The sequence below is a fragment of the Penicillium waksmanii genome, assembly GCF_028829765.1.
Source record: "Penicillium waksmanii strain IBT 27052 chromosome Unknown utg000005l:1.0-5232799.0:1.0-5237142.0, whole genome shotgun sequence".
Classification (NCBI taxonomy): Eukaryota; Fungi; Ascomycota; class Eurotiomycetes; order Eurotiales; family Aspergillaceae; genus Penicillium; species Penicillium waksmanii.
Genome location: NW_026643252.1, coordinates 603,798 through 629,796, shown reverse-complemented (window position 1 = coordinate 629,796; position 25,999 = coordinate 603,798). Strand labels below are relative to the sequence as shown.

The 25,999-nt window shown below is 48.5% G+C and overlaps 9 protein-coding genes across 9 annotated transcripts; 3 read left to right on the top strand and 6 right to left on the bottom strand.

The window, feature by feature from the left end:
• Positions 1–1,283: 1,283 nt before the first annotated feature.
• Positions 1,284–7,000, top strand: N7481_005156 (uncharacterized protein; the record flags this gene model as incomplete). The annotated part of the gene is made up of 2 exons (XM_057264375.1): positions 1,284–5,782; positions 5,833–7,000. 2 exons carry the CDS (start codon positions 1,284–1,286, stop codon positions 6,998–7,000), a joined length of 5,667 nt encoding a protein of 1,888 aa, XP_057122095.1.
• A 2,282-nt stretch (positions 7,001–9,282) lies between these two features.
• On the bottom strand, positions 9,283–10,547 carry N7481_005155 (MFS peptide transporter; the record flags this gene model as incomplete). Its single annotated transcript, XM_057264374.1, has 5 exons — positions 9,283–9,693; positions 9,762–10,105; positions 10,175–10,296; positions 10,341–10,491; positions 10,544–10,547. The coding sequence occupies 5 exons, from the start codon at positions 10,545–10,547 to the stop codon at positions 9,283–9,285; spliced, it is 1,032 nt and encodes a 343-aa protein (XP_057122094.1).
• A 1,613-nt stretch (positions 10,548–12,160) lies between these two features.
• Positions 12,161–12,422, bottom strand: N7481_005154 (uncharacterized protein; the record flags this gene model as incomplete). Its single annotated transcript, XM_057264373.1, has 2 exons — positions 12,161–12,313; positions 12,348–12,422. The coding sequence occupies 2 exons, from the start codon at positions 12,420–12,422 to the stop codon at positions 12,161–12,163; spliced, it is 228 nt and encodes a 75-aa protein (XP_057122093.1).
• A 1,496-nt stretch (positions 12,423–13,918) lies between these two features.
• Positions 13,919–15,209, top strand: N7481_005153 (uncharacterized protein; the record flags this gene model as incomplete). The annotated part of the gene is made up of 3 exons (XM_057264372.1): positions 13,919–14,488; positions 14,582–14,978; positions 15,004–15,209. The coding sequence occupies 3 exons, from the start codon at positions 13,919–13,921 to the stop codon at positions 15,207–15,209; spliced, it is 1,173 nt and encodes a 390-aa protein (XP_057122092.1).
• A 248-nt stretch (positions 15,210–15,457) lies between these two features.
• N7481_005152 (uncharacterized protein) lies at positions 15,458–15,790 on the bottom strand (the record flags this gene model as incomplete). Its single annotated transcript, XM_057264371.1, has 1 exon — positions 15,458–15,790. One exon carries the CDS (start codon positions 15,788–15,790, stop codon positions 15,458–15,460), a length of 333 nt encoding a protein of 110 aa, XP_057122091.1.
• Positions 15,791–16,078: 288 nt separating this feature from the next.
• On the bottom strand, positions 16,079–16,990 carry N7481_005151 (flavin monoamine oxidase family protein; the record flags this gene model as incomplete). Its single annotated transcript, XM_057264370.1, has 1 exon — positions 16,079–16,990. The coding sequence occupies one exon, from the start codon at positions 16,988–16,990 to the stop codon at positions 16,079–16,081; it is 912 nt and encodes a 303-aa protein (XP_057122090.1).
• Positions 16,991–18,024: 1,034 nt separating this feature from the next.
• N7481_005150 (uncharacterized protein) lies at positions 18,025–19,312 on the bottom strand (the record flags this gene model as incomplete). Its single annotated transcript, XM_057264369.1, has 2 exons — positions 18,025–19,059; positions 19,121–19,312. 2 exons carry the CDS (start codon positions 19,310–19,312, stop codon positions 18,025–18,027), a joined length of 1,227 nt encoding a protein of 408 aa, XP_057122089.1.
• A 1,988-nt stretch (positions 19,313–21,300) lies between these two features.
• Positions 21,301–22,816, bottom strand: N7481_005149 (uncharacterized protein; the record flags this gene model as incomplete). The annotated part of the gene is made up of 6 exons (XM_057264368.1): positions 21,301–21,503; positions 21,565–21,685; positions 21,741–22,083; positions 22,134–22,327; positions 22,385–22,620; positions 22,690–22,816. 6 exons carry the CDS (start codon positions 22,814–22,816, stop codon positions 21,301–21,303), a joined length of 1,224 nt encoding a protein of 407 aa, XP_057122088.1.
• Positions 22,817–24,282: 1,466 nt separating this feature from the next.
• N7481_005148 (uncharacterized protein) lies at positions 24,283–25,971 on the top strand (the record flags this gene model as incomplete). The annotated part of the gene is made up of 6 exons (XM_057264367.1): positions 24,283–24,520; positions 24,575–24,603; positions 24,672–24,800; positions 24,856–25,272; positions 25,333–25,517; positions 25,581–25,971. The coding sequence occupies 6 exons, from the start codon at positions 24,283–24,285 to the stop codon at positions 25,969–25,971; spliced, it is 1,389 nt and encodes a 462-aa protein (XP_057122087.1).
• Between the last annotated feature and the right edge of the window lie 28 nt (positions 25,972–25,999).

Genomic DNA, 25,999 nt, shown 5'->3' with positions numbered 1-25,999 from the left:
GATAAGAAAATAATCATGGCAGTGCGATAAATAGAATACAATATAGATCGAAGATTAAATCAAAGAATAGAATGTAGAAACGAAGAGTAGAGGGTAACTCAGCTTCAATTTATACTCGAGGTTCGATATAGAGGCAGCCGTAGATGAAATAAGTAAAGAGGGACTATTCCTGTGGCGCTACATGACAAACACAAGTCTTTGTTTTTGATTAAAATTTTTGTTGTCATATCGCCCTTTCAATCTGTTCTAGGTTGGTCGAGCCGGGACTGGGAAAGACACCTCAAGAAGCTGAAGCTCAGTAGGCCATCAAAAAAATTCCGTTGAAGTACTGTTGTAGGGCTGAGTGCCAATTTTGGCATAGGCCGGGTGTAGGCTGGGTGCTCAATAAAGGCCTCTGATCAGTCTCTGAGTAATCACAGAGCAATCACTGATCACTCAGAGATGCTCAGAGCCTTACTAATTGACCACGTGACCTGCTCTGAGCTGCTCAGTGAGTCTGAGCCCGGACTGAGATCTACTCAGTGAGTCTGATTCTGAGCGCCCTCATTAAAGCGGCGGCACCTAGAATAGGAAAGCCCCACCTTGCATGGGAAATATGTTACGTATACCTACCTAGGTACCTAGGTATCCTCTCGGCCTCAAATGTTACTACTAACACATACCTCGGCAAACCAAAGATAAGTGTTTCAACAGGTACTAGTATTAATTACTACTACGGATAGTAGCAACCCTAAAGGGAACCTGAAGAACTTGAAAAAGCAAAAAGTGATAGTATCAAAGACCCCTCGCATAGATATGACGGTCAATAGTGACCCTAGACGGGGTGGAAATATCGGTCAGGAAGGGATTGTGGGGGAGTATGGGGCACCAATCAGAGAGAAGCTGGAAGGAACAACAAAAACAATATGAATATGACTCGAAGACCAAGAGAGTCCAGTGAGTCCAGCGCAGTAATACTGGAAGGCAGAAGTTGTGACTCGCTGGTAACTATAAGGCGGGAAGCAAAGCAAATAAACAAGGGAGTCCTGGAGCTCTGGTGGAGCTGAACTTGGAACTTGGGCCCATCGCATCTCAGCTCATCTCGTTTCGTTTCATCTCCGCACACCCACCGTTCCTCAAAGGCCCCAGTTTCACATCAATGCCTCCATGTTCGACTGACCTACTTGCTTTTGCCCTTCTGCCTACGCCCATTGGAGCGCGACCCGGTCTTTGTGACGCGCGCCTGGGGTGCCGCATAGCAACGTTTATCAGCCCCGACAACATCACATCATAACAAAGGGAAAATGAGCCAACCATGGCTCGACAGCCTGTCCGACGACTGGCCGTCGGTGCCTACGACACCCACTACGCCAGCTCCAGCTTCAGCTTCAGATCCAGCTCCAGCTCCAGACCCAACTACGACAACCCCCTCCAAATCGGAACTCTTGCCCTCCTCGCCAGGGCAGAGTGTGCAGAATTCAGTCCAGAATTCCCCCAGTCGCATTCCAGTGCCCGCCCGGCGATCCATCGATCAATCCTCACCGGCTCGTTCAACGCCCGCACGAAGACAACAGCGTGATTTTTCTAAAAAAGTGACCCGGCCCTGTCACTTCATCAAACGAGAACCTCCGACCCCAAAGACCCCTCGCACCCCCAAAACACCCTCGAAAGTCCAGTCGCCGACCCCCGCCAAATCCAAAACAACCACTCCCAAATCCCCCAACTCCCCCAAATCGCCCCGATCCACCTCGAAACCCAGTGCGAAACTGAGCAGCAAGCGCAGCCCCAAGCCGACTCCCATCGCGGCGGGCAAACGGCCGCAGACGATGGAAACGCGTTCCCCGCTTCGATCCGTCTCGAATATCTCCAGCCAATCCAGTTTTCAGAGCACAGATACCGTCCAGATCAAACCGAAAAAGATCAAGGATGAAGGCGCAGCCACCCCCGAATGGCGGAGACGATTGGTGCAGGGTGAGATCGCGGCGGGCGAACAGCGGGACCTGTTCGCGCCCATGGGCCTCGAGAGCGTGTTTAAACCGCCGACGCCTGGCTCTGCGACCGCCAAACAACCGGGCTCCATTCGATTCACCAAACAGGAGGACGACCAACTGTGGGATTTCACCGACACCCCATCGAGACGCGACAGCGCGGCGGGAGAGGAGGAGATCGCGGAGGAGGAGATCAATGCTTATCACATTGACGCGCAACGCGACGACGAGTACAAGGACGAGGATGAACCCTGGGGTACCGGGATCGAATCGCCCTTGGGCACAGTCAACCGGGCGCCATGGGCAAATAAGTGGGACCATGACAAGGAGGGACTTTCTCACACCGATCTCAACGATACGGGGATCCGAACCGCGAGCGGGTTGGAGGACCTTCGCAATGAGGGCATCACACCCATCACGTTCACTCGACCCAATACCCTCGAAGGCAATGGGACGTCGGAGGTGATCAAATCGGCATTGAAGCAAGTCACCAACAAATTGGAGAGTCTGTCGGTGGATAACAGTCGCCCAGACTCCCCAGTCAGCGACAGCTTGCTTTTTTATAATAATAGCGAGCCCCGACCTGACGGATCACCTCACGATGATAGTTTGCTAGATGTGACAAGCCACTCTCTTCCGCAAGACTTGTCAATGGGGACTCTTGACTTTAGCCGGCGAGTGGTTAGCCGTCCTAACAACAACAACCACCACCACAACCACCACAACCGGCGCTTCTCACCTTCGCCCTTTCCCTCCCACCGCTTGTCCCCCGCGACTCTTGCCAACACCAAAATTCGCAGCTCGCCCCTCTTCAACCCTTCGCGCTCCCGTTCCCCAAATCTACCTCGACCCTCCTCGTCTCATGTTCGCCCATCAACATCGGGGGATGCCGAGGAAGCCTCGAAGGAAACAGCAATGCCGTCATCGGGCAGCCCGCTGAAGCTCTTTGGAGAGCATGATACTTTTACGAACAATCGTCTTCTACGCCGCATGAGCCAGTTTGAGGAAACCTTTGAAGATGGGTCGGATGGAGACGAGCCCCCGTCTCCCTCGGAAGAGGCCCGGCGCAAGGGTGAGAGTCGTAGCTTCTTGAATGCCCGACATGAGCCGTTAAGTGAGATCACACCACGACGAAACGAGCGATTGGCGTCGCGGAATGTCTCTCGCCCCCGGATCAGTAGGTTCGGAGATGGGGAACTGGATCAATTCGACTTCTCCGATGCGAGCCCATATGAACATCAGCTGGTCTACGATGAGTCTAATGGCTTTGGATCTCGCCCTACCTCTCGAAGACAAGTTTCCATCCGCCAGCAATACCTCCGTCATCCCTCTTCCCAGTTGGGATCTTTGCACTACGCCCGCTCTGCGAGTTCAGGTTTCACACGAAAGCCCTCAGCTTGGACGCGACAAAGCTACTTTGAAAATAGACGTGATGCGTCGTGGTCTTCGCGTGTGAACCAAAAGGAGAACATCGGCCCCGAAACCAAACGGGTCCCCAAAACAGCGGCCGACCCAATCGCCAAACGCCGCCGAACGATATTGCGAGATGAGAACGTCGAGCCTGACCATACGCAAAAGAGTCCCGAACATAATCCGAAATATGGAGACAGTATGTCTCTACTGCAACGCAGCTTGATGCAACACAAAGTCCAAATGGAGAACGGTGACTACCTGGCACCCCCCGGCCTCTCCAAATCCATGCAGCGACCTCGAACGCCTACTCCGAGCCAAATCCGATCTGCATTAGAGGCCACGAATGGACCGACAAGAGACTTTTCGGAATCCAATTACAACGAGCTTGACTATTCCGACTCATTTTCAATTGAAGGTGACATTCCAATGCTCAAAATCACCGGCACCAGTGATTCATCCCGAAAAGGATCCATTACCACCCAGGATTATTTGAACGAAGCGACCAAAGTCATGGACCTCATTCGCGCCAAAGGTCGGCCAGCCGCTGTCATGACTAGCCTGCAAGAATCGGATGGAGACAGTGACGAGGAGAACTTCAGTTACGAAGACGAATCTACGCGCGAGGCATTCTCTCGGCCACCTAGCCGAGATGGTACCGATCTTCGCAAAATGCGAGAGCTGAAAGAAATGAGCCCGCAGATTCTGAATCACCTCAAGAAGTATCAAGAGAATGAGGACCTAGAGATGGGCGCCCACGACATGTTGTTGAATATAAACGCGGAGCTCAAAGCCACCGGCGAACCAAGTATGGGCTGGTTGGGCAGAGAACAAAGAAAACGGAAAGTTAGCGGCCCGATTGATGATGTTGCAGCCAACATCGCAGAGGATCTCATGACAATCAATACGCAAATGTCCGGCTTCAGTATCAACTCGGTCCCAACCGGCTCTTCCCAGAACTCACAAGCGAAGGGGATCCTTTCATCTGATTTGGTATCGCATCTAATCCCGGAAGAGGTGAATGGTTTTACATATGATAGATCCAAGCATCAATGGGTCAAGGGCGATGAAAGACAACCGGCGAAGAGGGTACCCAGAGAGGATGGAGACGAGGATCCCTTCCAGGACATTCCCGATCTGAGCGTGGATGAACTTCAGGAAATGATGAGAGTCCATGGATTGAACTCCCCGTCAAAAAGTACCGAGGGGCAGCATTCTCGAACTCCATCTGGCGCAGGGAGCTCGCCCAGGAAACTCGAGAAGAGGCCTCATTCAAGGGGCGGACAGCCATCGGACAACACAAGTTCCGCCAAATCGGGAGCTTCGCGACCCACAGCAAGTGTACCTAATTCTGGTACTCGTCCTACTCCCCAGGAGACGAATGCAGCGCGCGACACCGGCGACACCGAAGACAATGCCGTCGATCCGGAGTCAGAACCAACCACTCAGCCGCGACCTAAGCAAAACCGGGTCCCCACCATTTCGTTCTCGTCCCCTCTCGTCTCACATATTGCGTATCGAGAAGATTCAGATGCTCCTGAATCACCTGCTGCCCCAGAAGACTCGAGTCATCAATCATCCGCCAGTGCAAACCAGCAGAATGGTTCAACGCACCCTGTTCCTCGCCCTGCCGGTCGTCAATCCTCGGTTGCTGGCCAGCCATTCATCCGACGTCCGATTTCCCGAATCGAGGAACGCAACGAAGAGGGAATGGATGAACTGAGCATTGTCCAAAGAAATGAGATAATGGCTGTTCAGCAAACACCTAATGGCGCGGCGACGTCTCTGGTCCCCGTTAGCGATGGGCAAGATACCACCTACAGCTTCCATATGAGCCCACTCCCTGATTTCTCAGTCAATGAGCCGGACAACCCATTGAACCTTGAAATGACCTATGTTGCGCAGCGTACGCACCCCGGTTCTTTGCGACAGGTGCATGGCACTTTTGCTCTTGCGACAGAAGATTTGATCAAGCACATCACAGACGTTGAGCCATACGAACCCTATTGGGAACATGTTCGTCGATTGGTACTCCGTCAGAAAAGCCTGATCACGCTGCATAAGTTGAGTGACTTCTGTCCACGTCTTGAAGAGCTCGATGTCTCCGACAATGACATCGGTCAGTTGAGTGGCGTTCCTTCGTCTCTTCGAACTCTGAAGATTCCTCGCAATTGCCTGTCCAATCTCACCCCTTGGAGCCACCTCCACAATCTACAGTACCTTGATATATCCGGAAATGACATCGAGACATTGGACGGCTTTTCCAGCTTGATCCACCTGAGAGAGCTGAAGGCAAACGATAACCAAATCCGCAACATCGATGGAATTCTTGACATGAACGGGTTGTTGAGTCTGAAACTTAGTAATAACTCGGTGACAGCTGTGGATTTCGAAGGGGCCGAATTGTAAGTCTTCTGCATGGCGGGAGAAATTGCAAATGTTAACATGAAAATAGAACGCGTCTTCGCGATCTCGACTTAAGCCATAATTGTTTGACCTCTGTCCACAACATCGAGTGGCTTCCATCGCTTGTTACTCTTGATCTTAGTTCCAACCAGATTTCTCGACTTGAGTCGCCTAGCGCACTCATAAGTCTACGCGCTCTCAAGCTCTCCGAGAACACTCTAGACATCTTTGATGCTACGCCTTTTTCATCCGTGAGCTTGCTCTATCTCGATCAAAACTCCCTGGCGAGTATCGCTGGTCTGCAGCACTGTCACAACCTGGAGGTCCTTTCCGTCCGAGATCAAACGCAGCCATCATTGGACTCTGCATTCGACATCGACCTGGGATCTGTAAAAGAAATCCGGAAAGTCTTCTTGTCATCCAACAAGCTTTCACCTACGTGTTTATCGCCATCGTCTCCTTTGCTTCGATTGCAACTTCTCGACCTCGCGGGCTGTACTTTAAATGCCCTGCCAAGCGGATTTTCAGCCAGCTATCCGAACCTCAAAGTTCTCAACCTGAACTTCAATTCGATCGCCGAGCTGGAGCCACTAGTTGGAATGAATTGTCTAGCTCGACTCACGGCAGTGAATAACCGTCTTGAAAGAATGCGCCGGATTTGCCAAATTCTAAGTCGACTTGGTCGGACGGGTCGGGGAAGTGCATGTTCACTCCGCAAACTTGACATCCGGGGTAACCCTCTCACCGTCGGCTTCTACCCCCCAGCTGTCACTGGAAATGGCACAAATGTGGATCGCAAAAAACTGAAAGACCAAGAGAAGGCTATCGTTCAGCAACAAGAAGATCGACGAGATCTTTCAGATGCCCTCGCTGATATGGACCGTATCGATTCCCTCGGCCATCCAGTCAATTGGGAAGATGGAGCGAAGACTGACCGGGAAGTAGAGATCAATGATCCGTTCACGTTACCACCCGCCGACCCTCAGGTGGATCAAAAATATCTGGGTCGTCTAGACAAAGCCACGAGACTACGTCGGAGTGTCCTCGAGCTACTATTATACGCTGGAACCAGCGGTTCCTTACACAGTGTGGACGGACTGGATCTTCGGCCGTCCCTGGGCGAGGACTCGCCGGACATGGAAAGAGCGTGGAAGAAATTGGAGGAGTTGGGTGTGCTTCGTCGGAAAGCAATTACAAACAAGCCATGCAATCAATAACTGGCGACTTCTATTTCGGGTATAAAGAGCGGTGGATTTGATTTGTGCATGGGAGCGTTGCGTGTATGGAGTTTCTGTTCTTTACTTCTACATGGATTGGACTGAGCCTGGGACTAGGCCTGGTGTTGGTTGGGTTGGGTTGGGTTGGGTTTGTACACAGCATGCATGATTGCATTGCATCACTGGAGTTTGATTTCTATATGCCGTCCAAAGTCTTGAGTCATAGCGACAGCATCTTATCATTTGAATGAATAATGTCATTCTTCATACTCGTCTGCCCATATGAAGTAAGGTAAAATATGTCACCTATCCCCTGGTACTTGCCATACCTGCAAATCCTCAACAGTTTCAGGCAACCCACATGACAGCAAATCCCCTCCAAGGCGGAAGCGAGTAATAAAGAGCCGCAGATTGATCGGCATCGACTGTACCTTATGTAGAAAGGGGGATGGGCAGGAGTACCGGTACTTTTGGAAAGGGAACTGAGGGGAAGAGGACCTTGGACCAAAAGCAATGAGGCGCAGCTGAGGGTCAAGGCGAAGCGACTCGAAAGCATTGAACAAGAAACGGAGCAAACAATTCCATTTGATCATAATCACAGTATCAAAGAGAAAATCCTTCATCATAGTACCCTCCTGCCTGGTAAATAGTATCTTCCCAGCGATCTGGTTGTCTCAGACCCGGTAGGGTGGTAAGTGTGAACGGCCCGTCCGGCGGTAGTTCGGCCTCGGGCCCGAGACACTGGGACCAGATCATTCTGTCCGCAAACACACACGCAGAACTGCCGATATATTTCTCACAGTGGCCTCCCTGATTGATCGGGGAGACGTGGGAATGACCCGGTATGCATACCAAGTGTTTCGACTCGGAGGGGGCCTGGACTTTGCGCTTTTTGCGTAGGCGTGTGCCCGGGTTTATAGGCTATAACCAATTTGGTAATAGTTTATGCAAATCGGAATATCGGAAGGATTATACGGAGGATTCTATTGGTGTTAGTAATATTCTGATGCGAGCCTTTGTTCCGCTATTCTGTTCTAGGGAGGGATCTGTCTTTTCCCTGGTGTTGGTTGTTGTGTCCAACCGGATGAATTCACAGCTGTGCCCGGATGCAATGGCTCTGCAGAGCGGAGCGGTACAATGCGGTCCAGCGGGACTGATTAGTTTGACTCCCTATCATCCCAGGGTTCTGGGTTGACTTCCACGATCCGTTGTCCTGGGACCGGGCTCAGGGATATCAATGGCTGAATGAGTGAGTAATCCTGTTGCATCTACTACACCGCTGGTCAAGACTTCAACCAGGACTTCTAGATCTAGAAACGGTATTCCCGCCTACTCTTTAGGGAGGGACGATTTGGAACCGGGAATTTCTGAACCATGCAGTCCAAGATTGCAAAGGGATGATCTGTCATTTTCTGTGTCAAGATCCTTGTCCGTTGCGTTCGCAGGCGTGGCCTGTGGCCTTGGAGGGTTAGTACTAGTATAAGTTCAAAATGCCTTTTCTTCTTTACCTTTTCCCTGACTGGGAGGCTGCCATTTCCTTTTTCTCATAACTGATATCTACCAAAATGCTTTTCATTGCATGCGCCGTTTTTGCCCTCTCTGTGGTCGTTCTGGTATTGATACTCTTGGAGATTTCCACGGCCTACTCGACCCCGACAGAGACTCGTTTGGTGGGTGAGGTTAAGTTGGTAAGTTGACATAACTTGAAATTATTGTTTAGCTTTGATAAAGAATGCTAACTGTTCAACTGTGCGGTGAGAAGATACCAACATCTATCGTTACGCCGGAGAATAAAATGCCTCGGGGACTTCGACGGCGAACACCTTTTGCATGTTAGCGGCATCCATTATTTCTATCTATCGAAAGATGACCTGACGAAAACAGATCGAGACGTTTGATAGACAGGCCTGGATCGATAAGAACCTTGAGTAGCTGGACAAGAGGAAGAACTATTTGTTTGTCAAGGGATACACCAAGCAAGTGCTATTACCCGATCGGGAACGAAGAGATATTGGATTAATCTTGATACCTGCTACAAAGACTGGCGGACACTGCTAAGACCTCATGGGGTTCGTGGCAAATTGCTTGATGATCATAAGAGTGAGACAGTCTGTATTGTCATAAATTTTTGTTTCCATTAGACTGAATATTAAAGTGAGGTACCGCCAGAAGACAAATTGAAATCTTGAAACAACAAGAATAGAAAAGAAAAGGCCATCGAGACCGAGCCCTAAGGGAGACACCATACCATGTTGATAATTCGTTTACCACCATTTCAAGGACTAGACGGATGTTCCATCTTTAGCCTTCTCCTCAGTCGCATCGGCAGTAGTTGTAGCATAGCTCTCGTTGTTAATGTGACGGAAGCGATACCAGAAGATCATGATTTGTAGAATAAGCGCGATAGCCAGCCCGGCCCAGATCCAGATAAGCCAGGGATCCTTTGTCACTGGGATGAGGCTCTCTTCAAGGGCACTGGAGAGAGCGGACATAAACAGAAAAGAGGCCACCACTGTGCTCCTCATGCTTTTCGGGGACCGGGAATAGGCAACTTCATAGGCGGTCACATTGCAGAAACATTCGCTCAACGCACCAAGAATGGTGGCGGGGAGCTGCCACCAGATGGAGATGGGGGCAACTTCATCACAAGTTGAAGCAGAATATCCACAAGGAGACTGCTTGTAGACCTGCCACTGCACTAGAATGCCACAGATGCCACCGAGAGTTGATATGGCAGCTGGTGGCGATTTTGATCCAGGACCGTTGGGGCAATGTTCGGTTTGAAGATTCCAGCGCCAAGGGCGAGAAAGAGTAGGTCGACGATGAAGGGTGGTGCCGCATGCGATGCTCCCTTCTGCAGCACGGAGGGAATGACGCCCACCAACTGAACTATATGCGCCAGACCGCAGATCAAAACACCCACCATAATGGCTTTGTACCATCCAATATGAACATCGGCCCACCAGCCTCCTAAAATGGGGATAACGTATGCCAGGAAACTGAAGAGGAGATTCAGAGAGCTGCTGGCCTGAAGGCCCATACCCAGTGCACCCGCAGTCTTCTGTGTACCTCGTGGGGGCGCGCCAGCTCCATTTCCCCCCTGCGCTCAAAAGTTAGCTTTCAGGCAATTGAAATGGACCGTGAAATTCAAGAAAAGGCCCAATCTCGACTGACCTTTGGGGAGGGGGAATTCGATGAAGTTCGCGAAAACGGTCCTTGCGCCATAGTAGGAAGCACGCTCGGCAAATTCGACAAGGCATAGAGAGTATGAGGCTAGGGGGAGAGAGTCGCGGCGACTTTTCGAAGAGTTCGACTTTCCTCATCGGTGGGAGGCGGATACTGGTCCTCCAAAGGGTCGCTGTTGGCTTCACTCATGCTGGGATCAACAGGCTTCTTCTCATCACTGGGAGGGACGAGAGGTACAACACGGCCGTAAGTCGACTGAAGTGAGTCTATCTCGAAGCCCTCATTGCTACCAGCCCGTGGAGACGCTATAAGATGCAGTGTCAGTAGTAGATGTCATGGGAACCAGACTAGACTCACCCATGATCGATCAAGCCCATGAAGTGGAGACGAAGAAGAGATGGAATAAAAGAGAGATAAGCGAGCAAAGAAGAGAGCAGCGGAGTGAAGAGTGAAGAATGAAGATGAGAGCAGCGGAGTGTTGTGTTGTGTTGTGTTGTGTTGTATACCTCAGTGAAGGAAACCCGGGTGCACAGCACTTCGGCGATGGCGCCATCGAGCATACGCAGGAACCAGCAACTTCAATCCCACTGGATACTGGTAACCCCTATAAACACAATAGTTATCCATGGTGCCACCTAATTAAATCCATGGCCGTACCTTGTACGTTAAAGAGTGTGATGATTGCAAATTAGGTCGCGGCAAGAAATGTAACCTCACGGCTCATTGTGTGTCAGACTGATCTGTAAGGTTAGCCCATGCAAGTTTTGTGAAATCTCCAGGATTTATCAGAGTAACCTACCTATAGTAAATAGGTACCAAGGTAAGCATGGATTTCAGGGTTATAACTATACATGGGATAGTATGCGTGCCAGTGGAGGATGGGCTCAATAATAAGATGGATATATGCTATGGAGAAGAGAGGAATGAAGCGAGGAAGCTATGGAGACAACTTACCAAGAATAACCAGTGAATATGTGGATCCTTGTTTCATAGTCATATAGACAAAGAGCTGTATAATGCTAAGATCAAAGAGGTTGTGGTTTGCTAGGATCCCTGTCTTCGAGCAAAGAGGGACAAGCGGACAGATGTGCATCGGAGAGATCGACTGTTTCGCGTTTTTTTCACCTAGCCAATATCACCTGTGACGTATGCCTTCTCTGGTCTCGGCTCATTTGCGCCCTATTCCATTCTTCAAGCATAATTGTCTTTCGGTGACTTGCACTTTTGAAACCAAGATGAGAAATAATGGTTAGCACATCCTGACACCATGCAATTCGCTCAGAACTTTGCATCTTGATGTAGGTCTGCGAGATCTGACCAAGGAGCAGAATTGAAAGATGAGCAAGGCAGGATCGGTTTTTATCTCGCAAACAGAACGCAATCGATCGAGCAATCTGGTCGGCATAGAAGCCCTCGAGGAGAAAATTGTCCTCGTCGGGTAGACAGTCATGCGCATGTGACGAGACCAGAGCAATTGCCTGGGGTATCAAGATATGAACAAGTCGCATCGCGTTGAAAAACATCATATGTATCCTGGCGCTATCGAGAGATACAAATTGAGATGCGGGGCCGAATATATCATCAGTAGGAGGGAGATCATGGTGTGAGGTCTCCTCATTCGTGTTGCAAGGAAAGACCTCAGCGATATCAGTTTGCCTCCATGCATACCATGTCCTCATACTCTCCCGCTGTGCAATGCAGCTTTCCAGAAGTGATGAACATGAACTATGAGCAGAGGAATTTGTGCGGAGCACATTGAATAGCATCGCGGAGGAAGCCGAAAACCGGAGAAGATCATCGAGGGGTGAGGTTTCGTTAGAACACATGATATCATTATGCTGTTCAGGGGATATCCCATCGGTCATAATAGCGAGAATCTGAAATGGATTTCGATAAGCAGAACTTGAAGCACAATTACTGGGTCCCAAGTGCCTCCTACCGTAATGACCTTTTGAAAAGGATTGAATATGTACCTCATGGCTTCATTCGTGGGATATGGTCGTTGGCGCTGGTACTTGAGTAGTGTTTTGAATGCCCCCCAATGAGCCACCCACGCATCCAAACCATCAGAAAAGTAGTGCGACTGATAATATTCTTAGATGTTGAAGCATATGATACAGCAAGGCACTGTAAGTGACAGTATCAAAAAATCGAGACTCACCTCCAGTTCCGTCCAAATTATGAGCGAATAGATTATATCATCGTGGTAGGGGTCTCGACGCATCATATTCGACATGACGGGTATGGCTTGATTGTATAGCCGGATCCCATACAGAAGGAGACCTTGGTCGCATTTGCTTGTCCCAAGGGAGATACAAGCCCATGCTGTGAGGCTCTTCTGGAAGAGATCGGTACTTGCCGGTTGCGTTGGCCAGCTCGTAACCACAGAGTGCCATGCATCATCAACACTGGTCGGAAAATAGACATCTATAAAAGAGGAATATAATTGAATGCGGAACATTGGCCCCGAAGCAATTGCACCGGGTAGCGTTGGATTATCCGAGTCTCGGTGTTTTGCAAGAGCCTTGGCTTTGTATGGTCTGTTGGGGGTAAACACCACGAAGGTCTCAATCCGATCATAGCCGGGGCATTCAAGCCCTCGTTTGACGCAACGATAGCATTTAGGATTTTGCAAATCACACTAGACGATAAAATTAGTGAAAGTTATATCAAAATCTGATTTTCCCTGACCTTAATCCTGCGCTTTTTGCATGTCTTACAGGCTGGAGACTGGAAGGGCGTCGCAGCCATAATTCACAGTGTGAATTACTCCATTAATCCACCCAGCGATAAAGTATTAGCGGTCATCCGGAGATCGTGTCGTGTTCGTCGCGGAAACTCATCATGCAAGAGCTGAGGAATTGGCGAGTTGGTCAAATTTGAGTGGGGGCCATCTTCTCGCTTGATGACGTCAGCCACCAAGAGCGAAGGGAAAACAGGAGGCCTTCAAAATCATGTTGAGGTCAAAGTTGAATTCACTAAGCAAGAAAACAATAACGTTACGGCTTTGTGCTCAGATAGGGGGAAGTGAAGGTGTGGTACTACTACTACCAAACATACACGCCACCTAAAGGGTCTCGGACCATAACGACCAACTAGTTAGTAGTTGATTAGACATCTTTTATTTATGTACCGCCATGAAATCTCAAATACTCCGTGGAAATCTCCGTGACTTAGATTCAAATGTAGGTTAGATTAGACAGTGGGGTATTATTTCCCCCTTTGACCAACTCTCGAGAATGTGATCCGGGGTAACCTTGCAAGAGGACTGCATCAAGAAATGCATGGAAGATCGATGGTTTGACAATAATGAATCGCAATATCGACGGTGAGGCTGTGAAATTGAGAAGTGTTCCCAATCGGAAAGAATTCATTGAGAATCAGGCTTTATTATAGCAAGACGCTCTCATCATCTTCTTGCAGCGGAGAGTAATTAGAAGCTGGAATAGCGTCACAAAAGCTCCATCGGCCGAAACTTATCCTCCAATGAAGAGATCAAGATTCGTACATAAAACGACAACCTAGTGGCAGCTATTATGGCGACAACGTGGGGAAGTTTTACATCTTACACTACTAAGCAATATTGACAATGTCTCTTAAAACACATAAATTAGTCCGCGCCGCCGGAAACGATTATCTATCCCTTCAAAAATTTTAACCTCAGGGTGAACATTCGAATTAATTGCGTTTATACGCCCATCAAGCTTTTTCGAGCAAAAATAGAGAGGTGCCATGGGTCCTCGCTACCAGGACATTGCTGTGATCGGGGGAGGCCCTTCGGGAATCTCAGCTACCAAAGCCCTGGTAGAAGAAAGAATATTCCAGACCGTGCGTCTTTTCGAGCGCCGAGACCATGTCAGTGGAATTTGGCATTATGACCCGGTCCCTGATATTTTCCCTACTGCAACGAAGGCTGGTTCAAACCCGAGAAACTTTCCATCAAAACTTCCACACCTTGCGCCTCCTGCTTTAGAGGATCTCACCTCACGAACAGCCATATATGACACTCTCGATAGCAATGTCGGTGCGAAGGCAATGTCCTTTTCTCATACCCCGTTACCGCTTGTGAATTCAGCCCAGTCCACGAGATATCTCGGGCATTCCAACCCTACGAGGCCTTTTCGTGTTGTTGCAAAGTATCTTGAGGAACTTTTCAAAGATTATCTCCATCTAGCCTCCTTCAATACAACTGTTATGAAGGTGGAGAAGAAGTCTGAAAAATGGGTTCTGACACTACGACAGTCTGGACATGTGGTCAATGGGGAATTGAAGGACTATTGGTGGGAAGAACAATTCGATGCAGTGATTGTAGCTTTATAGTGTGCCGTATGTGCCAGAATAGTCGGGCTGAAGAATGCCGTAACAAAATATCCGGCCCACTTCAAACATTCAAAGGAATTTCGCAATCCTGATGACTACGTTGATAAGAAAGAGGTGGTGGTTGGGGAGAATGTCTCTTCGGCTGATCTCGTTGCCGACCTTCATGCCGTTGTTAAAGCGACCCTAGAGCTCTCTCAACGAGGCCACAACGAGGCCCTAGATTCGGCTTGGAATTTACCAAATGTCAAGGTGCGACCAACCGTGAGCGAGATCAAAACATCGGCACGGGGAATCAATGTGTATTACTCAGACGGGTCGGTAACCGAGGACGAGGACAAAGTCCTCTTCGCTACGGGCTACAAGCTGTCCTATCCGTTCATTACACCAGACCCGGTTACTCCGAATCACCGAGTGGCTGGATTTTACCAACATATTTGGAAAATGGGATCCGTCGCTGGAATTGGTTGGACAAGTACGTGCCGCTATCAGCTTCCGAGTTTATGAGTATCAGGCTGTTGCTGTTGCTCGATACTTCGCTGGCAGAAATAAGGCGTCGCTACCTTCTCCCATAGAGCAAGATCAATGGGAAGTCAACAGACTGCAGTACAAAGGAAATTCGCCGATTTTCCACGAAATCAAACCCGACTTCAAGGAATACTTTGATTTCTTGACGAAATTGGCCGGTCCGCCTGCAGCGGAATAAGATGGTTATTTATTGGCACCGTGGGAGGATAAGTGAGCACAACATGCATTCGAAATATTCCAGTTGAAGGATAAGTACTGGAGATCATTGCACAAGAAGAAAGTATATTTTGTCTCGGCCAAGCTGTGAATAAACGTTGTAGAGTTTAATGATGCAATTTCCAAATTTACTGTCCACACTAACACCAGCTAAAGCTCTATATGCTATGCATTCTTGTCTTGCTCATTGCTCTCTCTCACTATCTCAAATTAAAGCTTTGGTCGCAGTATTTCAGCCTCCGACTGCAAAAGCGCCACGACATTTTGGGCGGCTTGTTGACCCTGCTCGATTGCTCCATCAACAAAACCTCTCCATCCATCTGCCCAGTCAGCGCTTGCAAAAACGACTCTCCCATCAGGGCTTTGGAGTTCCTGAAGAAAGGTCGACGCACACCCCGGCCCCCAACAGGCCCAGCCACCCTTCGAGTAAGGATCATTGACCCAGTCATGGGTTGCGTAGGCTTCGACTTGAGCGCCTGGGTGGATATCCGCCCGGAAGCGATCTATAATATACTTCGAGTTTTTCAGATCTTTCAAACCCATATTGTATCCAAATCCAATGCACCAAGTCCCCGATGCATCTAAACTCCGAGTTCCGTTGTGGTCGGAGAAGGCAAATACATAAGCTGAGTCCCGAGAGTCAGCAGTCGCAAACCAGCCTGGCTCAGTATTCCTGAGCTTGAAGTGCACTTTTGTCCCCTTGTTGATATGTCCCTTGGCAATCGCAGACTGTCGTATAGAAGAGAGTGAATTTTTAAACGTCACATCGGCCAAGCAATTCCTTTTCTGAATTAGCCGCTCGATTCAATCGCCTTTCTGAAAATAGTGGACTTACAAGGGAACAGTCGAAACCACGTATTTTGCTTTGATGGAGTGGCCCAAGTTCGTGATAACCTCGACTCCTGAGTTATTTTGTCTCACCTCCTTCACAGTCGTCTCTAAAGCCATGTCCCCATCATATTCGCCCAAAATTGCTCGCGCAAAAGAAGTCATGCCTCCATTGCCAATTTTGTAAATACCAGCTAGCTCGAATACACCGGCCATGCTGTGTCCGCTTAAAGCATACCATCTAAGCGCTTCTGTGAACGCGATTTCTTGTCCAGGGGCACTACCGAAAGTACTAACGTTCGATTCGAACAGCCCCTTTTCCCAGTCTGAAAACCCAGACAAACTGGCCAGCCTATCTTTCACAGATAGATGATCGTGCTTTGTCCATGGCGCTCCCCCCTTGAAGGGGTCGTGGGGATATGGCATGAGTTGGCGACTGTTGCTTCCTTCGATAGTGAAGAATGCTTCGGCAAGCCGCTCCAAGGTATTCATTGAAACCTCAATGGGTATCTCCTGGGGTGGAGCCAACCCGTACTTGAAGACTTGCTTTGCCGGTGCGGCGGTTCCTGCAGAGGTCTTCAGATTGGCATGGAGTCCGTACCGGCGAAGCTCGCTATAGAGATGCCCTTGGTTCCAATGAATCCACGTCCCACCCATTTCACATTCTTCCCCCAAAACCTTGGCCGTCCATGTGCGTCCGCCAATCCGATCTCTTGCTTCTAAGATGAGCACTTTCAGGTGGTGTCTTTGACTCAATTCTCGCGCTGCGATTAGACCCGTGAAGCCTGCTCCTATAACTATAACATCATAGCTTTCATGAATGGTTGCGGAGCTGCTTTGTACTGCATTGGTCTCTAAGCCATCTCGGCTTCCCTCTGGTGTCCATAAAAATCCTTCTTTTGAGAATAATGCCATTTGAGCATGATATGAATGAAACTAGGAATTTTATATTGAGAGAGCGGGGGACATGAGGTCGCATTTATTTCCAGACTTCGAAGGGGCTCGCATTTGCGAATTTCATTCGGATACGAGTAGTCTCTGCAAGATCTATCATCGCTACGAATTTCCATAATGAATACTTTCATTTTACACGACAACGATCGAAAGGGAAATTTAGTGCGTTAGAGCAGTACTAACTACGGTATCAACCAATCGCATGTATTCTTCGCACTAATCCAGCATGTTAGGACGTGCACCTAGCGCGCCTGCTTGATTGCTTTCAGAGCGACAGGGTCTTGTCAATTTTTGCCTATCACTAGTTTGCCGAGAGAACATAACTTGATCTGTCAAAGTTTGCTCATTGTCCTTCCCCCCACACTTCCACGCAACCCCGTAACTGTCGGACGAGAAGTTTATGGTACTGCCACGAGGGAAAAAGAAAACATCGCCACCACGGACTGTTGTTGTCTGGCCAGTGGTGTCTTTCAAATTGATTTCTCCTGGACACAATCAACCTTCCGTGAATGCTTTGAGAGGGATTGACTCACCCTCTATGACAATTCCAATTTCATCATAATCGTACTTCGGAGGGGTTGCCTCAGGCCCCTTTTCAATTCGAAACCAGGCGCCGGCAATTGGACTTGGAGCTTTCTCATTTTGCGTCCCAAGACAGTCAGCTTCGGGAATTTGTCAGTAAGATCGGGCATTTTTATCATCGGCCACTGGCAAGGCTACCAAAGAAAACATTCGGTATTCCCCCCAAAATTGGGAATCTTGAAGCTATCTGTCTTGCTTCTCACTTGAAATGCCATAGTGTATAGAACTCGGAGGAATTGTGAACCGCTGGTTCCGCTCCTTTTTCTCGTTTTATCTCTTCCTTCTTATACTACTACCCTAAACATCTGAAGCCAATCGCTACGAACTATAAATTCGTCTCCACTCTTGGCAGTTAAAGTCTTTCAAATTAGAGATTTTGTGCGAACATTAATACCGTTAAATTTTAGCCCAATTTATCCGAATATAGTTTCCAGTCGTTCATCAACCATAACATTTGTCCAGTGAACAAATGACTCACTCATACCCTGCTTATCGGCTATTCTTTGCACGTCGGCCCGGAACCAGGTTCTCTCCACGACCTCCAATGCCCGTAAAACCGAAGCTAAGCCAACAAATCGGTGGATATATTTCAGTCTTTCTCTCACAAACGATCGCCAATGCTCGTGTACACCTTGTTCATTGTGGATATTGGCAAGCTCGTCAAATAGTCCGATCTTTTGAGACGTGGAAGCAGGAGAAGAATATTGTAAAGCACTACCGGCCACTATAAGAGGAAGGCAGAGTATTACATTTGTGCCTGAGTCCAGTGGCAAAGTTGATATAATTGTTAGTATGCCCGTCGCTAGAGAGAGCATTTTCGAAGGCCGTGAAATTTCAAGGCGATAGGAACTATCGCATTCAGAGCTACTGAACTCTCTAGCACATGACGTGAACAGTTCAGGAAACGAAAGATAAACTTCCAGCAGAGCCGTGAGTCGGAATATTTGCGCAGTCTTTTGAAGGTGGATCACGGGTGTTTGTATATCATGAGTCTGCTCGATCTTATCCAACGGCGGAATACGGTATCCCAGCAGCGCCATCTCGATTTCACGGGCTTTCTTGGTCAAAGTCGCTTGAATTCGTTCCTCGGCATCCAAGGCGAGGCTAGATAGGTTCAACTTTTGCATCGTCTCTCGCTGTCTTCCTAGAGCCCCCACGCGAGCCAGGTATATGAATAGAGGTGTAGATACCCCGGTCCAGGGATTGGACGGAATAATGTCATAACTTTCGTCCACAAATGAGGACAGATATGACGTGGCATTGAGCGGTTGATCCTTCAGAAAGGAGACCAGGGCTTCCCAGTAGGCCATAATACCGGCAATGAAGCGAATTGAATTCCTTTCTTTTGTCGATTGAACGGAATCTATGACCACTGGGCTCAATCTTTTAAACAATAACCGGGCACTGTGTAGATATTTCAGACCAAGCATAGTTGGATTATGCCAACTCTGTATTTGTCGTATTGAATTAGCCAAACTTCTCTTACCTCAGGAAGTTGATAAAACGTACATCTGTCATCCCAAGCAGTATACAGATAAACAAGACTACCAAATTGAAGTCACTATAGACGGTATCGATCGACTGAATCGTCTGATCTGTCCTAAGCACTTCGCGTTCGAGCCTGGAGACAGCCTCTTCCCTGTGAGTCAATGCCACGCGCTTGAGGCCATCGTCTTTCTCCGCAAGATGTGCGGCCGACATGGATAGTATACAGTGGTATACCAAAGGTGAATGCGACATACTGTCAGCAATCCAGGCACGAAACGGATTGCTTGATGAGTCGACGGCGCAATTGATGCGACAGATATTAGAGAAGTAGTAGTTAGATAAGCATGTATCCTGGCTATTTAGAGACCTTGGTATTAAAATGTCGCTGTAGAGTTCTGGAAGTTCGTGGTTATCATGCTGAAAATCGGTCGTAATAAACTGGTCCCAAATAGTATGATTGAGAAAGAAGGATGGTTCCATGAAATTATCTTGGTTATTGACGGGTATTGATTCATCGTGTGAGGATCCGAAGCCATGATAGACCTGTTCTAGTCCCAGATGCCCTGTCGTGTCGATCGATGCATGATCTCCGCTCAGCGCCCCACAAAATTGAGGGTGGGTTCCTTGGTCTATGTTCAGTGGGACGGCTGAACTCGGATTCTCGTGACTTCTTGTTGAAATTGGCCGTTTACTAGTCTCATATTTGGACGACCACTTCAGAGGACGAGTGAATCCAGGGCAGTCGTAGCCTCTTCTCGTGCATTGATTACAGGCAGGGTTGGTCTCGTCACATTTAATTCTCTGCCAAGGGGTTAACAAAGCGAAATTAGCGTCCTATAATTTTGCCGGGGCAAGCTAACCCTTTGCTTGCAACGAAGACATCCAGCTGCCCACGATCAATTATTAGTTAATGCACAGTCAATTTGCCAGTTCAGCAGCCAAGTTGAAATCAACATACTCCTGGTTTTCCGCCTGTTGCGAGGGACTTGTCGGCACTCGTCAATAGCAGTTTGAGGTTCCATAATCAGTAGCGGGATAGCTTGTAAGTAATCAAGATTAACAGAACAATGAGGCCGTCTCAGTGAGAATGCGAGTTGCGATGGGGCACGAGGTTGAACACTCGGATGACCCACATCCCTGGCTGTCCAATCGCATCCATGGAATGCTGCGTACTTTTTGTCCCAGTTTAGTTAAGCGTGAATTGGCCCAACGGGGGGAAATAAGCGGGGAAAATAAACGGAGAGCCTTGAGGTTAAGGCTGCGGTCAATGGGACTTGGTTTCAACAATGGCAAAATTGTACAGCCTAGAAGAACCCCAATATTAATCCCAACTTAAATCGTACTCCGAATTCTGCAATACAACATTTAGACTCCAACTTTAAGGTAAAGAAGTTGCAAGCGTGCGAAATATTCAAGTCCACCTTGGGCAACTGGGTGGGTTTCAGTTAGTTATAGTTAGTGCATGGAGTGACTACTACCTAGTAGTATCAGTATATGTTAAATATATATTCAAGCACAACGGTATTCAAGTTCATCACCCGCCCGGGCGCCCCTCGGGGCATTCCCACTTCAAAGAAGACTGGAAGGTTCATGTTCCTGTCAAGCCCGGCAGGCGATTGTGTCCGTGGATACTACTACGTTAGTGATAGTTAGTAGGTACTAGTTAACAGTAGTAGAAAACTACTACTAACTACTAGTTACTATCTACAAAACTTGAAGTTCTCTAGAATACTATTGTAAATCTCAGTGCTATAGTCTGTTGAATCCAAGTCATTGCTGAAAAATATTGATGTCCTTATAGCTCAAATCACTGCCATTTGTTGAGGAAGTGGAAGTCGACGTAGGTTGGAGAACACCTGGGCAGTCTTCAGAATTGACAGCTGTAGTCCCCCCCCTGAAAATTATCAAATCGGGGGATATGCTCATAATATCCATAAATTTCCACTATCTAGTACGAGAAGAGAGCTTATACTTTGCCGTGTCGCGAGTTCTAATGCGATCGCAGTTTTTGAGAAATATTAGAGGTCTATTTTAACTATCCTTAGATTATTATTTCAAAAGCAAAGATTGAGTATATTAAGTAGGGAATTAGAAGAGAATGTACAACAGAATCTCCAGAAGGAGATAGTTTGTTTAAATGACAGAACCATTGTGGTTATCATGACCCACTCCAATTGTGGTTGTTGCAAGACGGTCTCGGTCTATTTGTTACCCGGAATAAGGAGTTGTTTCTCCTTCTTGATCTTCTCCACAACTTCGATGTCCACCTTCAAAACGTTGGCGACAGTGTCGGATGGCGTCAGCGCGAGCCACTGGGCCAACGAAATATCAGCAACCCGATCGCTCTTGTAGAGCTCGATCCAGATAAGCTTCTCGGTTTCGGAGGTGTTTTCAATATAGTGGCCTTTGAGAGGGTAGAAGGTTAGGACACTGTTTTTTAAAGTCTCAGAATTTCAAATACTAACCAGAGTTGTCCGGGAAGACTGCGGTGTCACCAGCAGTGAAGTCGAAGGTACGGGCATTAGAGCCACCAATGAAGATAGTAGCGCGGGCCTGTCCCTGGTGGAAGTACAGCCACTCCTCAGCCTAGACAAGAATATCAGTATTGTGAACATCATGTAGTTATGGATAGGTGCCTTACATTAGGGTGCCAGTGAAGCTCACGAAGACCCTTGGGCTCAAGCTCGATGACGGCAGCAGCGATGGTCTTCGAGATGGGGAAGTTTCTCGAGTCAATCTTGCGCAAGGTTCCACCGTGTCCAGGGACAGGCTCAGATGGGTGGTCATAGGTGTGGAAGACATATGAGCTGTTACCCTTGAGAGTTCCCTCGGGCGCCTTCTTCAGGTCGTCACTGACGGTACCGTTCAGGATGTAAGGGAACTTGGTTGGGACCTTGTCAAAGACATCAGGGCTAACACCGAAGTTCTTTGCAAGCACGTCCCGGGGGGTATGGGTAATCCAGTCATCGACCATGAAAGTGGTTCTATTCCATTAGCAAAAGGATTTCAAGCGGAAGAAAATTTGAGTACTTACCCGACTTTCTCGAAGTCGCCGTCGTCAAAAGCTAGAAGGTACTCATTCTCCTCGTCCAGGCCTTGGACGTTATGGGCGACGCCCTTAGGGAAATACCAGATATCACCGGTCTTGAGAACTTCAGTTGTAAAGCCGCCATCCTCATCGACTCCGGTCAGGAGCAGGGAGCCATTGTAAACAAATCCCCACTCAGCCTATATTGCGACAACTGTTAGCGACGAGGTAGATAATGGCCGTGAAGATGTACTCACCACTCTGTGCCAGTGAAGCTCACGAATGGCACCCTTCTTGAGATGCTGCTGGGCACCAGCAATATCATGGCTCTGGGGCAGATCTTGAATCACTTGCTCTCTGGACCAACCGCCCGGGAAAAGCTTAGTCTGAGACTGAGAGAAACTCCATTTGACATTAGGAACAAAGCCGTTGTCAGTGCTCGGGGTCCTGAGCTGATCCGGGTTCTGGAGGTCATTGGCCTTGTTGGTTCCGCCTTGAAAAGTGATCGAGTTAGCAAAAGACCCTTTTCCAAAGTTATATCAGAGACGGTTAGAATACTCACCCAACAAAGGGGCACCCTTCCCACTGTCGTTGATGGGCTGAGAAGGGTCAAGAGTGCGCTTGGCCTTGGGGACGGCCAAGGCAGAGGATGCGAATAGCCCAACCAGGGCGAGACTTTCGAAACGCATTGTGAAGTCGCGTTAAAAGAACGTGGAAACTTGAAATAAAAGTCTTGGCTTGACATTCTTCATTGCAAGGATAAAAGTACTATATATACCCCGTTACAGGCCGAAAACTTCCAAATTCTGACATTCATGCACGGGAATTCTTGGATCACAACATGCCCAATAATTATCGCGATCGCGCTGATCGTGATGAAAAGCAGTCGGATAATTCCGTGGCGTTCGAACTATGCCGCGCCTCAGAAGAGGGAAATGGTGCAATAGAGCGATCAAAAGCAAATATACTATCCCATGATAGACTTTGGGGGAAAAGCTGGGCCCTGCATGGCAATGTGGGCATCAAGAAAAGGCGTGGCAGGTGCAAAGCAATTTTGGCTTTATGTATAACAACATCCTTGGCATGTTGGCGAAATCAATGAGGCCTCGGCCTTAGTCCTCATGGGGAAATGTCAGCGCCGATCCAGGAACCAAACAGGGTCTCAAGAACCTTGGAACCCTAAGTTATCATTACCGAGATTTAGGAAAATGTGTACATTGGGATTGGGATTCTCAGCCGGCATGCAATCACCTCATCTGCCCCCCGACTGAGTGGTTCCTTGATATCTTGGCAGTTCTTGGCGGGTATGGATTGACATCACGGTCCACGCGATGGTTCACGAGGGGCACAAGTAAGCTTCGCTTTGACCCCTCCTCAAAACACCAGAAACTGGGAAGGCTGAAAAGTCGAAGATCATCTGTCAACCTTTGAAGTATTCAGAATTCACTGCTAACCATTCACTTAGCACCTTTTTGCCGTGCATATACGGGAAGATACATATGCAATCAATCTTGGAAGTTCCTTTTATTTTCCGACCTGCACCAGAAATGAGCGTTGTAGAAAAGCAAAGCATCAATATTTACTTAGATAACAGAAGAAACATCTTCTCATAAGTGAAAAGCCCTACTCAGCGCAAAGTCAAGACCCATATCTCACCAGTCCCCTTCCATCAAAAGCGTTCCCGTATCCTTAGCGTTGGAACTATTAGTTCCTAGGCTGCCTGGTCCCTGCAGGAGTTCGCGATCCTACACCCAGGCACCGGGGTTTGACCACGATCACGACATCGTGTTGATTTTAGTGTGGCTTGGCCCTGCATGGACGGAGACTGTATAGGAAATAATCCATCAGATCATCTCTCTGAAGAGATGAGAGAGTCATACAATATCCTGTCTTGGACTCAAAGACGCCATTCGGTAGATCATTATCGTCGTGAATAATTTGAAAGAAAGTTTTCAGCCACGGAATGGCTTCATTGCGTGCGATATGTTCATGATGATTCAGGGCGAAGGGTTCCTGAAAACCACAGGGATTCTGGGAGAGATGTAGCGAGCGGGACCTGTATATAAGCTGTATCAATTCCCTCAAATATGCTCACCAGACAACGCCTGGGTATTACTTTTCTTCTGATTTGTTCATTCGTTCGAGACCTTCCAAGATGAAGTACTCTGTTGCATCCATTGCATACCTGGTCTCAATCGGGCAGACCCTTTCGCTACCCCCTTTGATACCTTCAATTCCAGGGGTAACGGAGCCTCTGACTACCAATGCTCCCCCTCTGCCCATCCTGCAGGTCCCTACCCCGCCTCTGGAGAGCCCACCCTTCACTCCCAGCGATATCAAGCCCAAGAAGATTGGTTACTTCTGGACTGGAGCTGGTGACAAGTTCCACAAGGGTAAGTTATCAATAGATCATTAGTTCCTTTCCTTTACTAACACTGGGTCCTCAGACTTCCTGGCTACTTACAGTCTTGACGATGTACGAAAAACCTATTTTGCTTTTGAATTGCCATTTCCTTTTTCTGCAGACTGACTGATCAAATTTAGGACACCTTCGGCACGCTTCTCTGGGTGACCGATGTTCCATCCAGTGGTAACGATCCCCACCATCTGGGACCTTCGCTTGATGGCAAGACCTTGTTTGGTGGTGGTCTCCTTTCCCTCCTGAAGACTCAGGTCAGTCATCTCTTAGGCCGTTGATGGTGAATACAACTAACCATATATGACATAGGACACGGGTTTCTACTTCGACACCTCCAACCCCTACCGCCCCAAGTTCTTGAAGAGCAACCGAGCTGTTCTGGGATCCATTGCCGATGAAGTCCGTGCCAAGCCCGACGGCGGATTCTTCATCACCTACATGGGATCCGCAGTTGGAACCAGTCCCGGCCGTCTCATTGAGACTGACGCCGAATTCAACATCATTCACGAATATCCTGAAGATGTTGAAGGAACCCTCAATATCCTTGGAGAACAGTTCTCTCCCCACGGTCTCAGCATCGACTGGGAGAAGAAGCTCATCCTCACTTCTGACTTCGTTGAGCCGATCACTATTCTGAAGCCTTCCCTTGGGGTTCGCCACGCCAACACTCTCCGTCTTTGGGACCTGGACACCAAGAAGATTCTCAGCACCCTGACTATCCCTGACGTGAGTTCTCGCTCTATCTGAGATGAGAATTATAGACCATCCTGCTAATATATTGAATAGGGAGGTGGTATTCAGGATGTCAAGTTCATCCCCGGTAACAAGGAGTCTGCCGCTCTCGCTACTGCTGTGCACCTGGGACAGGTCTGGATTATCTACCCTCTCCGTAAGGACAAGAACGGTAACCAGGGTGTCATTGAGCTGCTGTATGACCTTGGTCCCAAGGCCCGTGACACAATCGCTATCTAGTATGTACCTGGAAGAACGCCCTACACCTATCAGTGCCATAGACTAACCTCACCCTCCTACAGCACCGACATCACCCAGGATGGCAAATACATCTACCTCACCCTAACAACGGGGAATCATATCGCAGCCTTGGATATCAGTGATTTGGACAATGTCCGCCGTCTCGACGATCCTGACGAGGATCAACCTACTGTCGGCCCCCACTACATTAAGGTTACTCCTGACCAGAAGCACTTGGTTGTCACCGACTACTTCGTACAGACTGGAGAAATCGGTATCATCAACACCCCGGCTGACTTCAAGGCTCTGTACATCGATCTCAACGAGGACGGTAGCCTTAACTTCAACCGTTCCATCGACTTCCCCAAGGAGTTCGCCAGCCGTGGTGGTGCTAAGCCCCACTCCAGTGTTGTCTTTGACCTCACTGACCCTGAGGACCCCAAATACTACTAGATGTGACTACAGAGGAGCGTGGGGGCGG